Source organism: Pyrus communis, chromosome 15 (genome assembly GCF_041283825.1).
Source record: "Pyrus communis isolate YQ-2024b chromosome 15, ASM4128382v1, whole genome shotgun sequence".
NCBI lineage: Eukaryota > Viridiplantae > Streptophyta > Magnoliopsida > Rosales > Rosaceae > Pyrus > Pyrus communis.
Genome location: NC_142579.1, coordinates 2,168,259 through 2,184,288, shown reverse-complemented (window position 1 = coordinate 2,184,288; position 16,030 = coordinate 2,168,259). Strand labels below are relative to the sequence as shown.

The 16,030-nt window shown below is 36.2% G+C and overlaps 1 protein-coding gene and 1 pseudogene across 2 annotated transcripts; both read left to right on the top strand.

The window, feature by feature from the left end:
- The first annotated feature begins 4,839 nt into the window (after positions 1 to 4,839).
- On the top strand, positions 4,840 to 10,338 carry LOC137711380 (tubby-like F-box protein 8). Its single transcript, XM_068450616.2, has 6 exons — positions 4,840 to 5,309; positions 5,486 to 5,567; positions 6,192 to 6,620; positions 6,831 to 6,918; positions 8,701 to 8,833; positions 9,419 to 10,338. Exons 3-6 carry the CDS (start codon positions 6,273 to 6,275, stop codon positions 10,122 to 10,124), a joined length of 1,275 nt encoding a protein of 424 aa, XP_068306717.2. The 5' UTR covers positions 4,840 to 5,309; positions 5,486 to 5,567; positions 6,192 to 6,272; the 3' UTR covers positions 10,125 to 10,338.
- Positions 10,339 to 13,399: 3,061 nt separating this feature from the next.
- Positions 13,400 to 15,989, top strand: LOC137711382 (protein BYPASS1-LIKE pseudogene; annotated as a pseudogene). Its single transcript, XR_015956827.1, has 2 exons — positions 13,400 to 13,730; positions 14,309 to 15,989. The product of XR_015956827.1 is annotated as a protein BYPASS1-LIKE pseudogene (transcript).
- Positions 15,990 to 16,030: the final 41 nt, after the last annotated feature.

The following is a 16,030-nucleotide window of genomic DNA, read 5'->3' as shown; positions in this document are numbered from 1 at the left end:
CTACCTCAGTTTAACCATCAGTCTAAGGATGGTAACGAGAACTCGTACAAATTTTTTACCCTTCGCAAAGCAAATAAGTCTTTCCCAAGTATGTCTGGGGAGGACTTCCAAATTTCAAAGCATTTAGGCAAAACGGAGAAGAAATGGATCACAAAAAGTTAAATGAGAGGAATTAGAAAATGGACCACATGAACATTATAAAGGTATCTAAGAAGGATTTAAGGCTGGTTTGGTATTTGAAAAAAAAAAACTGCTTCTGCTATGATGTGAAAATAAGCTCATTTTTGCTACCTCACATTTTCAGCTTTTTTTCACCCAAAACTGTGAAAATAAGCTGTTTTTAAGTGTTTACCAAACACTTTTTTGAACTCAGTTTTTTTTTTTATACCCACTTTTTATAAAAGCACTTCAGTACCAAACCAGTACTTAGAATAACTCTCTACAAGTCAACAATTTGCCCGTATCCTCTCACATGCTTTTGTAATGCTCATGTGGTGCATTTCTAATTTCTTCTATCTAACATTTTGTAATCGATTTCTTCATCACTATCCTAAATTCCTTGGAAGTTCAAGGTTTGTCACAAACATACCCATTTTTGGGCTTTTGCATAGTGATGTTGACATATGGCTCGATAGAAACCTTGGTCAATTACTTTGTATTGACTATCCTTGTTTTTCTCTTCATCATAAATTAAATTGATAGCTCTAAAGGGAAATCATTTGTTTTGTAATAAAATAAGCTCACATAGAAAAAAAATTTGTGAACCAAGTGACAAACTCATTTTCTCTTTGTACGTTTGTTACTTCAATCAGTTTATAAATTGTGAATTTTCTTTATTTATTTGTTCCCTTTCAATCATCTATAAAACAACGATGATACTTTTGAAAATATCAAATATCATTCCTAAGTTTTGTTCTTTTTAAGTGGGCATTCATTCATCCATCAATCCATCAATTTTTACAACAATGTGGACTTTCCATCCTAGTGATTGCATACGATTTTCCTTCTGTAGTAATTGTAGACCATATCCGTAAGTAACGTGTGTCGGCGTCTAGCGCACGTGTAGAGGTGTCATTTTCCTAGCTACAATTCATGACAGTCAAAAATGGGCGACCGCCGCAGTGAAGAGGAATATGGGTCCAATGGCTTTTTCGTAGTTCGATTGCCATTCGTGGGCAGTTTGAAACAGTTTGTGTCTTCTATTAAATTTGGAAACCAACCAAACGAACAGTAGAAGTCCAGAACTAGATCACCGTTCAGTCGCAGCAAGCAAAGAAGGAGGAAGATGATGAAGATGAAGAACGTCGTCGTAGTGTTGGTTTTGTGCGTCATCTTCTCTGGTATGGAGAACGCCGTCGTAGACTCTGCTGGAGTTGACTGCTATGATGCTTGCAGCACTGGCTGCGTCCAAAGCGACAGTATGTTTTCTACCTACTTAATTACTTACTAATTTATTAAATTATATGATTAATTAGTGTGGATTTAGACTTTCTGATTGAAATTTTATGTGTTTTTAACGAGTTTGGATTCTGATTTTCTGACTGAAATTTTGGGTTTTATTTGAACTGTTGTAAATTCGAGTGTCGAAAGAAATTTAATTCAGAGTTGCTAGAAAATATTATCAAGTACACTACTGATAAATACAATTCATGACAAATACACTTCTGATAAATACAATTTTAATTGGAATTTTGAGAAATTTTATTGGATTTATAAATACATGGGTTTTTATTGAGTTTAATTGACTTCTAGAGATTTTATGTAAAATTTTGAGCGAATCTCCATAAATTCTCAAGATGAGAGGTGAAATTTAATAATGCTTAAAATATACTATGAATTCTTTCAAACTTTCTAATTTTAAAAAATTCTTTAAATTAATTTCTAATTGAATACATATACACTTGAGATGTATAAATTTCTCTACTATTATGATAGAATACACTTAGATTTTTCGAGAATCACTTAAATATTGTTATCATTTGATTAAAAAAATATGAAGCATATTTTTTAATCCTTGACAATCGAATTTCAAACTGTTTTACCTTGGATTTGGTGATTAAATTAAAATAAAAAATAAAAAAATAAAAAGCCATTTATATTGTTCCCTCCCAAACAAAACAAACAAATAAATAAAAGCTACTGGTTTTTTGCTTTTTAATGAAAGGTCCTTGTGCTGAAATCTCAGTCTTTGCTTGCATATTAGCAAATTATGGCATCATATAGTTATTAAGTTTGAGATTAGATAGGAAGACGGTGATGAATTTCATGCAAACACTTTAACTAACATAACTTACATTTACGTTATTGCTGATACGGTCAATTGTTTGTTATTATTTTAATAAATTTGTAGTTTGTATGTAGTAATTCATTTGCTAATTTGGTGATTTATTTGTGTGCGTGCAGCGAGACTTATGGCACGCTGTGACCGCAAGTGCCAGATTAGGTGCGGTCCAGGTAAAACCCACCGCCCTACACGATCACACATCCATCACTCGTCGTAATATAATTGAACAACAAAACTAATCTATTTTTTTAGAGTCACTTATACTACGTCATATATCTCTTTCTTTCGAATATATTAGAAGAGAAATGGCAAGTGGCTTTCTCAAAGTCCAACTTTTGTTATTATACGGTTTAACGTTAGTTTCTGTGATAATATTATAAAGTCAAAGTCAACATATCTCTACTTTCTTATTTTATTCTTTAGTTTCAGTGCAAATGTGATTAGATGTAGATTATTAGGCCCATCATTAACTGGGCCTAGTCATTTCAATCTCAATGGGCCTGTTCTTGACTCTAGTCCAGTATAGGCATATGCTAATTTTGCTTTCCATGCATTGTGCAGATTCTCAAGTTGAGCAGAATTTCAATTAACAAATGGTGAAGAAAATTGACGACCGCAAGAAGAAATAATATGTAACTTATGGCAATGGAGATACTCTAAGCCAGTAATAAATGAAAACATTTGTGTTTTGGAAAGTATGCGAGTTATTGTTTGAAGAACCAAATTACTTGATCCTTTATATTTAAAGTTACTTTTACCAAAAAACTATTTCTAGGTTAATTTCATTCATCAACCTCGTAGTCTTAGGTTTGATTACTAGTTGCAACTGATATGATACATGTCATGCAAATGAGAGAGAGATATGAGAGGAATTTTTTACATAATAGTTGTTAATAACTACTTTGTCCTTCCGCTTGAGGATATATAGTTATCTAACGATTGTGCCTTTCGAAGTAGATCGGAATACATAACCTTTCGAAGTAGATCGCAAATTAAATGAGAGATTCCGGATTTAGGCATATGGTCTCGAAAGTTGTGCCATGAAGACAACAATGATAAAAGAACTTTGTTTCAAGCTCACGAGAGACACGGGGCTGCTTCTCGCCATCTCTAAGTAACTGCGGCCATAAGATACACAGATCTTGAGGCAAAAATGCTTTGGACTCAACGGTAAGATGATTTCAGAAAATCTTCTATAAATAGTTGAAGCTCTCCTTTGCATCTTTAGCTTTTCTTTTCCATATTTCCAACCAAAACATGGTTGTTCTTAGTGTTTTTCATTATGTTCCTCAGATAAAAGCGCCATCCTCTTCACAATCTTCGCATATGGGTACAACTCGAGTTGAGTATCAAGATTTTTGAGCAGGTTCTTCTTCATTGCAGCCCTCTTGGCTTCCACTTAAGGCGGATTATGAGTGCTAAAACGTCGAGCATCTCATTGAAAAAGAATTTGACTGCTTGTTTTAAGCACTTAAAGAAATTTTGGGTCAAGCGTGAGGGCTTGTCTCCTTTGAAATTTTACTCATTTTGCCCTATCCATGGGGACTTTGTGTAATGAACTTGTGCCCACACATTTTGCTAAGTGTTATCTACCCAAACCATTAATCCTGTTAGAGTAAAATAGTTTTAGGACTTTTCATCTCTCGATTCCTTATCACGAAATAAAATCTAATTCGACAATCTTTCCAAAGTAAACAAACTCAGAGTTAAGTAACAGAATCAAACACAAATAAGCTTGTAGGGCCGTAGGCCCAGGCTTCTGTCTTCGCTTAACAACATTGAAACAAACAATGTCATCTCTCAAACTCTATGTTTATAAAGATTTCGACCGAGATAGTAGAAATACCACCCTATTCAAACTCTAGGCCTAAGACCTATGGAAATTATTTTACTCCGAGATTTGTTGTGATGCATTGATCGGATTAAGAATGAGAAGGTTATTAACTTTGTCTATAATGACCTCTAGATTGTAATGTATGTCTAGCATGTTTCCTTGTTGGCTAGTAGTAATTGCTAACACTTGCAGAAGATTGATCTAAGTGTTTGCGAGAAGTATTTTCTTTAAGCATGACTTTGTATCCATTTATTCATTTGCCTTGTCCAATTTTGGGTATGAAGATTTTAATAATGGCAATGTGTCATCAAGAAGAAGATGCTTAATCCCTAGTCCAAATTTGCGTGTTCATCCTAGTCAACCTCAAACAAAAGTTAGGAATGTGGTCGCTTGAACGTGGGTCGAAAACACATTTGGAATCCTTTTGTTATACCCTATATGTATTGGACCTGAATGTTTCTGATCAGACTATAATGAGCTGACTTAACTAATGTATGTATCAGAGCTCATTTAACTCTCTTAGTATGTGAGATAATTTTACCTTTTTAGTTCACATTTAAGACTCATATACTAACAATTAACCAAAAGTTGACAGAACTTTCAATTTGCACGTAAATCCTAGTAGACTTCATTACGAGTGTTTAAATCTTCATTTTTTTCATTAAAGAGTTCTCTTCCAATTTCCCTACTACTCCGAGAACTACTATCCAATTAAGCCAAAAGGTCAAAAGTCAAACACCATATTTGGTCTTCATCGTCTGCGAGTGGGAATATAAAATTCCGCTGCAAAACGTCTACAGATTGGTACAAATTAGTGAATTACAGGAAAGTTCCATTTAACATAAAAATAAAATATCCAATAAAAAAGGAAAAAAAATAAAAGAAAAAGAAAACTGGGTCTTCCTTTTCATACTTCTGGTTCGTGAACTCAATTTAATGTGGGCTTTGGATTCCGCGTTTCAGGGTGAGAGAGAAAAAGAGAGAGAAAGCCCAAAAGTCAGAGAGAGAGAGAGTGATGTTGATAATGGTTTTTCAGCTTTTCTGACTCAACCTCCTTTTTCTTCTTCTTCTTCTTCTTCTTCTGCGCTGCTTCCTTTCTTTGTATTTTGTAAACCAACCCAGAAATATAAAACGGAGAAAAAGATTGTCTGGTTGTTGCTTGATGTTGTCTTTGGTCAGCTGATGTTTGAGGTACAGATCTGTTCTTTGTTTGGTTTTTCTGTTAACATTTGTAAGGATTTTCCGTACAATTTATGTTTTTTTTTCACCTGGGTCAAATGCCCAGGAAAATCATAGGGTTTAACTTTAAAGGTAAGCTGTTCAAGTTTTGTGCTTTTGTAATTTTGATGTGTTCTTGTTGCTCGCAGATCTTTGACTTTTTGTGATTAAGCCATGGAGCAGCTTTGACCAGCTTAAGCACTGGGATAATTTGGGGTTTTTGTTCAACTGGTAAGTCTCATGATTATGTTTTTGTTGTAACAAAGTTGTATTGAACAAATTATGATAAAAATCTAGTAAATGTAATTGTTGTCAAGGGTCAAGTCCAAATTTTGATCCTGCACTTGTTTACTCTCGATGTCGGTATGTAGAAATGATTTATTAGTTTACTAATTCAGGGTTTGTTTGTGATCAATTGCTGTAAGAATTTGTTTTCTCGGTATGGTCATTTGCAACTTTGTGTTTCATTCTCCTCTGTTAACTTGTGATTGAATTTCGATTGTATGATGTCAACCCGTTCTTCTAACGCCGGTATCGTTTTTAAAGTTACATGATTGCAGTCAAATATGTCATTTTTTATAGTCTTGATTGATGGTTGCTATGCACATTCTTAGCTTATATGGCGTATAGATCGTTACGAGCTTTTTTGGGTCCAAATTAGGGTTGCAGTTCCAAAAACTTTTGTTGCTAAAGTAAAGTCTGGCTCTTTATGCTACTTTGTAGCCCATATGAATCTGCCTTTCCTACTTTTCTTTGTCTTGTCGATTCTAGTTACCTTTTCTGTATCATGTTATGTTTTATTCTCTGTTAAGAAGATTGTAGGTGGCAATTGATTCACTTTTCGTTTGTGGGCAGCCATATGCACAAGCTAAGTGGAAGTCAGAAGATTTTGAAGAAGATAAACAATTGTTTTTGGTACTCTTTACCACCACAAGAATGTCATTCCGTAGCATAGTTCGTGATGTTAGGGATGGCTTTGGGAGCTTATCTAGACGGGGTTTTGAAGTCCGGCTGACGGGCCATCATAGAGGAAAATCTCATGGATCGTTAAATGATTTACACGACCAGCCTGTCATTGTTCAGAACAGTCGTTGGGCTAGCCTCCCCCCAGAACTATTATATGATGTCATTAGGAGGCTGGAGGAGAGTGAGAGCACATGGCCTTCTCGAAAGCACGTTGTTGCATGTGCCTCAGTTTGCCGTTCTTGGAGGATTATGTGCAAAGAAATCGTTAAGAAGCCTGAGATCTGTGGGAAGCTTACTTTTCCTGTGTCGCTAAAGCAGGTTTTTCCTTTTCATTCATTTAATGTGATGCGCAGCATGAGTTTGTGCGGAATCAATTTTTTCTTCTCCAAGTATATAATGAAATCAAAGTTACTAAGATTCTGTTTATGGTGCGTGAAGCTTGTGATAATAATTTGTATTGAACCAGCTGGACATCATATGATCTTGAGAGCAGCACTTAACAGATAATTATTTTGTTCGGTTTTTCAGCCAGGTCCACGGGATGGACTCGTTCAATGCTTCATTAAAAGGGATAAATCTAATTTAACATACCACCTATTTCTCTGTCTTAGCCCTGGTGAGCATCTTTTCTAACCGTTTGATTGTATTTGATTCATTGCTGGCTCTAGTAGCCTGTCAACCCATTAATTTATCGATTGAATATTTCTAAATATGAGTCACCATTTATTTATTGCTATCACTGAATCCGTGTTTATTTATCAATGAATATCACATTATTCAGATTAAAAAAAAATATCTCATTTAATGTTTGTCAATTACTGAATTTCCGTCGGTCTGCTAGTCTGTTTTGGTTAAACTGTCACGTCTTTCATGTACATGAATGTTTACGGAATTTTAGCTTCAAGTAGTCTTGTTATGAAAAGCAGGACCTCTTGATTAATTCTGGTTTACCTGTGAAAAATGCTGAACATCTATTTTTGGTAGATCTTTATGATTTTATTATCATTTTCTAAAGATAATTTGATCAATTGCCAACTGTATAGAGACTGTATTCATGTCATGTATGTATTTGGATGCTGAGAATGAAATTGAGCATATTCCATCCATATGTACCCAGAAGGCTGCTACTTCATCTTTGAAGTCATTATACGTATTCCTTGTGGTTGTGAAAGAACTATCCCAAGTCTATTCACTTGGTTAGTTTTCCAGCTTTCTATTGATTGAGATAGCCTTTCCCTCCTTCAGTGATTGGATAGGCATTTGGTGTAGATGAATACGGAATATTCATGAAGAGTTTTCGCATTTTTTATGAACCTATGTTTAATAAAGAATTATCATAGTCAGAATGAATGTTCATTACTTCATTATGATCCAATCCTCTTCTCAAAGCCTATATAAACCCCATTTACTTCCTCATTTAACAATTAAATCCTTCACCAGTTAGTTTGAAAGAGGAAAGAAGTTACTAGTGGTGATAGCATTAATACATGAATGTAAAGTTGATTGTAAGGTGGCTTGAGTAAGGGTGCGGTGTGGTGTGAAAAATTTTTAGGTTGTCAAGGTTTTATTTACATGGTTAGAAACTTATAGTTTGTAGAAAGTTACTTTAGGTATTACATTTTTCGTAATCTTTTCTTTTATTTCATTATGACATAGTATTATCAATCCCTAATGGTACGTTTGTGTGAGGGACTTCCAAGTCCCAAGGGATTTAGGCCAAGTAAGGAAGAAATATACTACAAACATTATGTAGGAGGGATTAAAAATGCACTACATGATCATTGCAAAGGTATGTAGGAGGAATTTGTAAATGACTCCTTCCATGTAGTCATCTGCAATATCACATGCCTTTCCGATGCTCGTGTGGTGCATTTTTAACTCTGCGTATCTAACATTTTGTAATCAATTCTTTACTAGCTTGGCTTCAATCTTTTTGGGATTTGTATGTCCCTCACCCAAACAAAGCATAGTGTCAATAATACTTGCAAACTTCTAGACCAGGAATACAGTTGGACGTGTACAATGCATCTCGATGCATGTTTTGGTCTTTTTAGCATGAAAAATTACAATAGGTACTGCACCGGTAGGAAAAATGCAACAACTGAAAGTCTGCAAAATTAATAGATAAGTTAAATAGAGGCATACACATGCACCCTCTTTATGTCAGACATTGATTTTCCATTAGAAGTGTCCTAGAAATCATGGGTCATATGATAATTCAACATTCTTTTTGAGGTGCTTTCAAGATTTGTAGATCATGTTTACTCTTTATTAATAATGAATATTTATGCTGGCTTGGTTGAGAGCAGACCATATATAGTTTTCCGTGCTTCTGTAAAGTTTACTTTTGGCTTCCGAATTTAATTCTTTTTTGTATAATGTCTCCCCAATTCTGTAGCTTTGCTAGTTGAGAATGGGAAATTCCTTCTTTCTGCAAAGAGGACTCGAAGAACTACTTATACAGAATATGTTATCTCTATGGATGCTGACAACATTTCTAGATCAAGCAGCAGTTACATTGGAAAGTTAAGGTAAGAACATGACGCAAGGACACCGAAAACCTATTTTCAGTTCACAAGCATACACGATTAATATAATATATAGTTTTTCCCATTTCTCAAATGAACAGTTGGATGATATCTATTAGTTGTATTCCTCTTATTAGTTGGTTTTTCCTTTCTTTCAAAGACCTCTGAGTCGTTTTGCTTACCATGGAACCCCATCGATATTCTTCCTTCAGAGGAAGCTTTGCCAGATAAAATGAATAGATTTGGTATAACCTCTCTTAGCAATGCAAACAAAATTTTCTATTTGGAAGACAAATATCGCGCTTCGTTGTGTAGGGGAGTGGATGCACTGTATATAAAAGTGAGGCCCTAACGTTTCAAATTTTTTGTTGTTATGGAATTCCACATGTGCCAAAAAGAATTAGTATAAAGCATAGTTAGAACGTAGACGTGCCTTCAATTATGTAGTACTATTAGGGATGGCTATGACACAATGGACTTACAAGAATAGTTGATCTTTTAATTGTCAATCATTTATTTATTTTACTTGCTTATAGGACCTTTTAGAAATTTTATTTTGGAAGTGTTAAACTTTGTTTCTTTCTCCAGGTCAAACTTTCTTGGCACAAAATTTATTGTATATGATACGCAGCCTGCATACACTTCTGAACATGTTCCCCCACCAGGGCGGTCGAGCCGTAGATTTAATTCCAAAAAAGTCTCCCCAAAAGTCCCGACTGGCAGCTATAACATTGCGCAGATAACGTATGAGCTAAATGTGTTGGGCACACGCGGTCCTAGAAGGATGCATTGCATCATGCATTCTATCCCGGTCTCATCTCTTGATGCAGGAAGTACTGTCCCTGGCCAACCGGAACTCCTTACCCGCGCCCTGGAAGACTCGTTCCGAAGTATCTCATTCTCAAAGTCTCTTGACCACTCAGTTGAATTCAGCAGTTCACGATTTTCTGAAATCGCTGGACCCCGAGACGATGAGGATAGCAAGACAAGACCCTTGGTTTTGAAAAACAAGCCGCCCCGATGGCATGAACAGTTACAGTGCTGGTGCCTGAACTTCCGAGGCCGGGTAACTGTTGCTTCTGTTAAGAACTTTCAGTTGATTGCTGCTACTCAGCCTGCTGCCGGTGCACCCACTCCATCACAGCCAGCGCCACCAGAGCTCGACAAGATAATCTTGCAGTTTGGCAAGGTTGGTAAAGATATGTTCACGATGGATTATCGTTATCCTTTATCTGCATTTCAGGCTTTTGCCATCTGCTTGAGCAGCTTTGACACTAAATTGGCTTGTGAATAGAAAAGAGCAAATGGACGGTGGTAAGCGGAAAACACCGTTGACAATCGCTCTTTCTCGCCTTTATCTTCTCCTCTTTAATCCTGCTCTTGTTTGCGTTTACTTAGGGTAGGAAATTGTTTGTTGTATTGATCAAGAACTCAATTGCCACCCTAGTAACAAAAGGTGTAACAACATTTTAATCTCAGATATTTAATGTCACCATGACTTTCTGCCATTCATTCGTATACTGTAACCCGCCTTCTGGCCTGTTGTTTCGTGTTGCTTGGCTGTCGAATGCTTAGTTATACTTTGATTTCGCCAACCCGATTTCCTTGTTTTTCCGGTTGTGGCTGAGCTCGTGATATTGTGTGGTGGCGAATGGCGACGGGTGGTCGCTTGAAGATGGTGGATGTCACAATCATGTTGTAGGGAGGGATGGCATTATGATAGTGATGATGTTAAGGCGGTGGTGGTTTTGGTAGGCTGTCAACTACATTGCGTTTGTTGGCATGTTATTTTACACAAATAAATGCCAATTTCCTTTTAAATTTTGTCAATCAATCAATTTTTCACAGCTCCGCACGCAAGATTTGGCACTAGGCATGGCTAATGGGTCGTGTTTATTTTAACGGATTGTGTTGAGTCAAATTCGTTATCTTATCGGATCGTGTCGTGTTAAACTTATTATCTTAACGAATTTTCAACAAGTGATCCGATAACGATCCAGCTCGTTAACGAGTCGTGTCATTTCGTGTTTGCTTAACGATTCATGCAAGAAATTGTTATGCCTATTGTCTAGACATGGCAAACAAGTTGTGTTCGTGTCGTACAGGTTATCTTATTAGTTTTTTAATATATAAACCGATAATGACGCGACCTGTTAACCAGTTGTCCAAAACTTGTTATTTTTGTGTGATTTGGTATCAAACTAACGGATTGTGCAAGAAATGATATCTTCTAAAAATAATAACTATCCTTGCCAAGTTGCCATGTTATCGGGAACCCTAAAGTTTTTATTTTTTAATTTTATTACTATTATTTTATTTCAATGGAAAATCATATTCCATCCAATTCGACCCATTTTTTTATGTTGCTAAAGGACAGCCTTATTCAAATAAAAAAACTTAGTGCATCCAGTTCCAATACCATCTAATAGGAAAACTAAGAAAAATGATTTGAAAATTTCAAGTTTTAACGATAAGGACAAAATAAAGAGTAAAATGAATAGTACCAGATTTAACCTTTTAGTGTAAAAATATGATTTTTTGTTAAAATGAACAATACTACGAGCTTTTCGTTAAAACTCTCATATCTAATTGTAGCTAGAGCGTCTACCGCGAAATTAACTTCTCTGAATGTATGGGTCCACTTGGATTCTTTCCTACCGTTCTTTTTTATCCTTTGATGCATAGGAGAGCAAAGCTCTATTCACACACAAAATTATCATATGGTATTGGAGGAGGCTACTGTTGACCATTTTACTTCTCGACTCTTCACGAGATAGATACGCTAAATGAGGTCTGTGACACCTCAGATTACGAGCCATCATAAGAAAATTCTTTCAAGCATTTTAAAAAAAATTTCGATAGGGTATATATTTTGATGGATATATTTGTAACATTCCACATCGACCAACAGAAAATAGGTGATGTGCCTTATATGTACATGCCCACCTCCTATAGCTTGAGGCATTTTGGGAACTCACTGACTTCGGATTCCATCAGAACTCCGAAGTTAAGCAAGTTCGGACGAGAGCATTCCTAGGATGGATGACCTATTAAGAAGTTCTTGCGTGAGTTCTCAGAAACAAAACAGTGAGGACGTGGCCTAAAGTGGACAAATATCACGCTATGACGGAGCCAGTTTGGGATGTGACAATTTTAAACAAATCAGAGAAAGATAGAAAATGGAGGTGAAGTCTAAACTTCACAATATATCGGAGAAATTCTTGAATTTCGACCAAAATCGACAGATTCGTCGATATTTTCGACATATCAGTTAACCATCGACAAACAATTACATGACATTCTATAAAGTTATATTTTAAATATCCACCATTTTTTAGCAAACTTTCTTCATTTCTATCGAAGACATCCGATATCAATATATTCGCCAATATTCTCACAAATTTGTGTATTAATATTACCACTATTACGGATATTTTGACCACTGTTTTTAAGTCAAAGACAAGCAACCCATCATGGTCACCTGATGAGGAGCAATCACTCCACAAATATTGGCCCGGTCACAGGGCCAACCCGCAATTGGGTTAAAGCCATCCTGAGATCATAGACTCTTAATTGCGACATCTATGAAATTAGATCCCTTTGTAAGGATCCTAGGGATCTCAACATCTTAATCATTTATTATATATTGTACGGTTAGAAATCATTCAATTTTTTTTATTTAAAATTAAACGAAAATAGTATTTGACGAAAACTAATCCTACGATGTATGATCAACAGCGTGAGATTTAGGGTTTAGGGAAATTGAATCTCTTCCTTCATCTATCACGCCCTTCCACTCAAATGGTTAATTAAATGGATCGACCATCGACGTGATAACGGTTTATGGACACATGCCGCGTGTACTTCTACGAACTAGGATCGCTCTTTTTTTTTTTTTTTTTTTTTTTTTCTCTAATACACTAATCTTTATCATTGTAAATAGTGTTTAAAATATTGATATGAGTGGAAATATTAATATAAAAATTTGTAGAAATATTTATGAATATTTCGATATCAATTGTCTTTGATAAAAATGATGCAAACTCTACTTTAGACTCTAAGACCAGTTAAAATTTGCAATAATGCTACTTAAGGATTTTCTGCTTTCTCATATTTTTCGCATAATGTTTGGCACCGGAATTGTGTCAAAAAGAAGAGATGACGGAGAGTCTATAAAGAGTCTTATATTTGAGATAATCTCCTTAGCATTTCTCTACATGAGGTGATAGAAAGTTTATGAAGAGTCTCACTTTTTCGGAGAAAGTTTCCTTCGCATTCCTCAACGGAAGAGGATCCTTTCCGGATCCACATTGTGGGGACCCTAGAGATCCCTACATCCTAACCGTTCATCGTACATCGTACGATCAATTTTCGTCAGATGCTATTTGCATTTAATTTTAAATTAAAAAAAATCAAATGATTTCTAATCGCACAATACACAATAAATGATTAAAATGTAAAGATCTTTAAAATCCGCACAAAATAGATCAAGATAGTATCCAATTCCTTCCTCTACACACTCGTGATTAATAAATTTGCATATAATACATTTGTTACACACACATACCTAGTTTTAAAAAATACTTTCGTTTTTCAATACGCGTCATCTCTTCGTTAAATTAACGAAACGTATCCCATAATTTACCTAATAAATAAATCCAACGGAGACACGGCGACACCTATTTCAAATTTTCTTATGCTTTTCTAGTCAAAATATATTTCTGCATCTTTCGCTCCTGGATTTTAGGTTTCGATGGAACCATAGCGAGAGGGCTGACTCGGTACGCAAGCACGTCTGTCTGTCAGCGTTCTTTTGGGTCAAGGGTCTGTCTTCAATATTCTTAACAAAAACAGAGTTGAGAGCTGAGCTTCTGAGCCTCCCTTCCAAGCAAAACCAAAGGTACTTTTCTTTTCTTTCACTTCTTCTCAGAATTTATAATTTCGATCCTTTGCCTCCTGATAATTTCTGAATCTGGGTATTTCGTATTGTTGCATATTAGGGGTGTATTCAATTAGGATTTTGAAGGATTTTAATTCTTTTAATGAATCTAGGGGTATTCAATTAGGATTTTAAAAGATTCTTTGAAATTCAATGTGTATTTGATCAGGATTTTAAGATAGTTTATTAAAATCTTTAGAAACCCGAGTGCATTTAATTAGAATTTTAAAGAAGTTTATAATATTTCATATGTATTCAATTAGAATTTGAATTTAAAGAATTTGGAAAAGTTGATGAATTAGAGGGAATTAGAGAGATTTTGTAGTGTATTTTAAACATCTACAAATCTCACCTCTTCCCATGAGATTTATAAATCCATTAAAATCTCTCAAATTCCCAACTGAATACATCCCCTTAGAAGTGGGTTTGTGTTTGTGTTAGGGTTTTCATATCTTTGCATTTGGTTGTTTGAGTAAAGGAAGAAGAATAAAGGCTAAAATTTGTGAGTTTTCAACCTGATAAACCTGAATGAATTGTAGGTGGGTTTTGAATTGTTGTCGATTTTTCGCGGTTTGGTGCATCGAATTTAGCTGAATCAGAGATGGGTTTCTGTTGATTTTGCGAATTCTGTGGGTTTTTTGAGTGTTCTGAGGGGTTTGGTGTTGGAATCTTTGGCTTTGTCGGCATGCCTTCTACGAACAATTTGGGTTCTTCTTCGCCATTGACTTCGTTTGGTCGCTCAATTTGGAGCCGGCGAGAGCCATTTCAATCAACAGAAGCTAATCAGGAGTCTAGTGAGCAGGAATTAGAGGTTCAATCTTTTCAAAAACTTGTGACAGACCTGTTTCATGACTTGTCAGCTGTTGGTGCTGATGAATTGCTCTCCATTGCGTGGATTCGGAAACTTTTGGATGTTTTCGTTAGCTGCCAAGACGAATTCAGGGTTTTATTGTTGAAAAACAAGGTGCAGTTTTCTAAACCGCCATTGGAGCATTGGGCGGATGAATACTTAGATAGGAGCTTGAAGGCTCTTGACATTTGCAATGCTGCTCGTGATGGGATTGACAAGATTCGTGTGTGGCATAAGCATTTAGAGATTGTTCTGTGTGCCTTGGAGTCTCGCCAGAGGGCATTCAGTGAGGGCCAGTTCCGTCGAGCAAGAAAGTCTTTGGTGGATTTGGCAATTGAAATGCTTGATGAGAGAGACTCTGGGTCTGTTTTTTCTCACCGCAACTGGTCTTTTGGGCTTAACAATAACACAAGAAAGGATGCTCGCCGTCGCCAACACTCATCTGGGAGTTCAACTGGGCATTCCCGCTCTAACTCATGGAGCGTGTCGCACTCTTGGTCTGCAGCTAAGCAGCTTCAGTCAATTGCAAGCAACTTGGTAGCACCTCGTGGAAACGAGGTAATTGCAACAAATGGGCTTGCAGGCTTTGTTTTCACAATGAGTTCTGTGCTCACATTTGTTTTGTCGTCTCTTGTGGCTGCGATCCCATGTCAGGATCGAGGCATTAGCACTCATTTTTCAATCCCACCGCAGTACTCCTGGGGCATCCCATTATCCTCACTTCACGAACGGATAATAGAGGAATCTAAGAAGCGAGAGCGCCAGAACTCAAATGGGTTGCTGAGGGAGATTTGTCATGTTGAGAGATGTACACGCCACATGACAGACTTGATGGATCTGGTTCAGTTTCCATTAACGGAGGAACAGAAAGTGGAAGTCGAACAAGAACTGCAGGAGTTAGCATCGATTTGCGAAAACCTTAAGAATGGACTGGATCCGCTGGAACGCCAAATTAGGGAAGTATTCCGTAGGATTATGAATTGCAGAACGGAGGGTCTCGAACTTTTGAGCAGCGCAAACAATCTGGAGTAACTTAAAAGAGGTCAGTTTCGACTGAGCATGAAATGTACAAATCCGCGAATACATTCGTTGTTTTGCATATTTCCAAGTTGCAAGGAGATAAGTAAAGTGGTCAGCAACAATACAAAGGTTAAGCAAGCGTCGTGAACAAATCTCTTCGTGTAAGAATCTCTTCGGTTTCTCGAGCAACTAGCATTTTTTGTTTCTGGGACGTAGGAAAATGGGGTCTTTATGTCACAGTTTGGTTAGTATATGTTATGTTCGAATTAGCAACATTCTTACAGTTTGGTTGTAACTCTGGATCTTTTGATACATATAACTCAAGTACTATTTAGTTACGTATTTACAAATCGTGAACGAATCAACATCGGTATACCACATTCTAAAACCG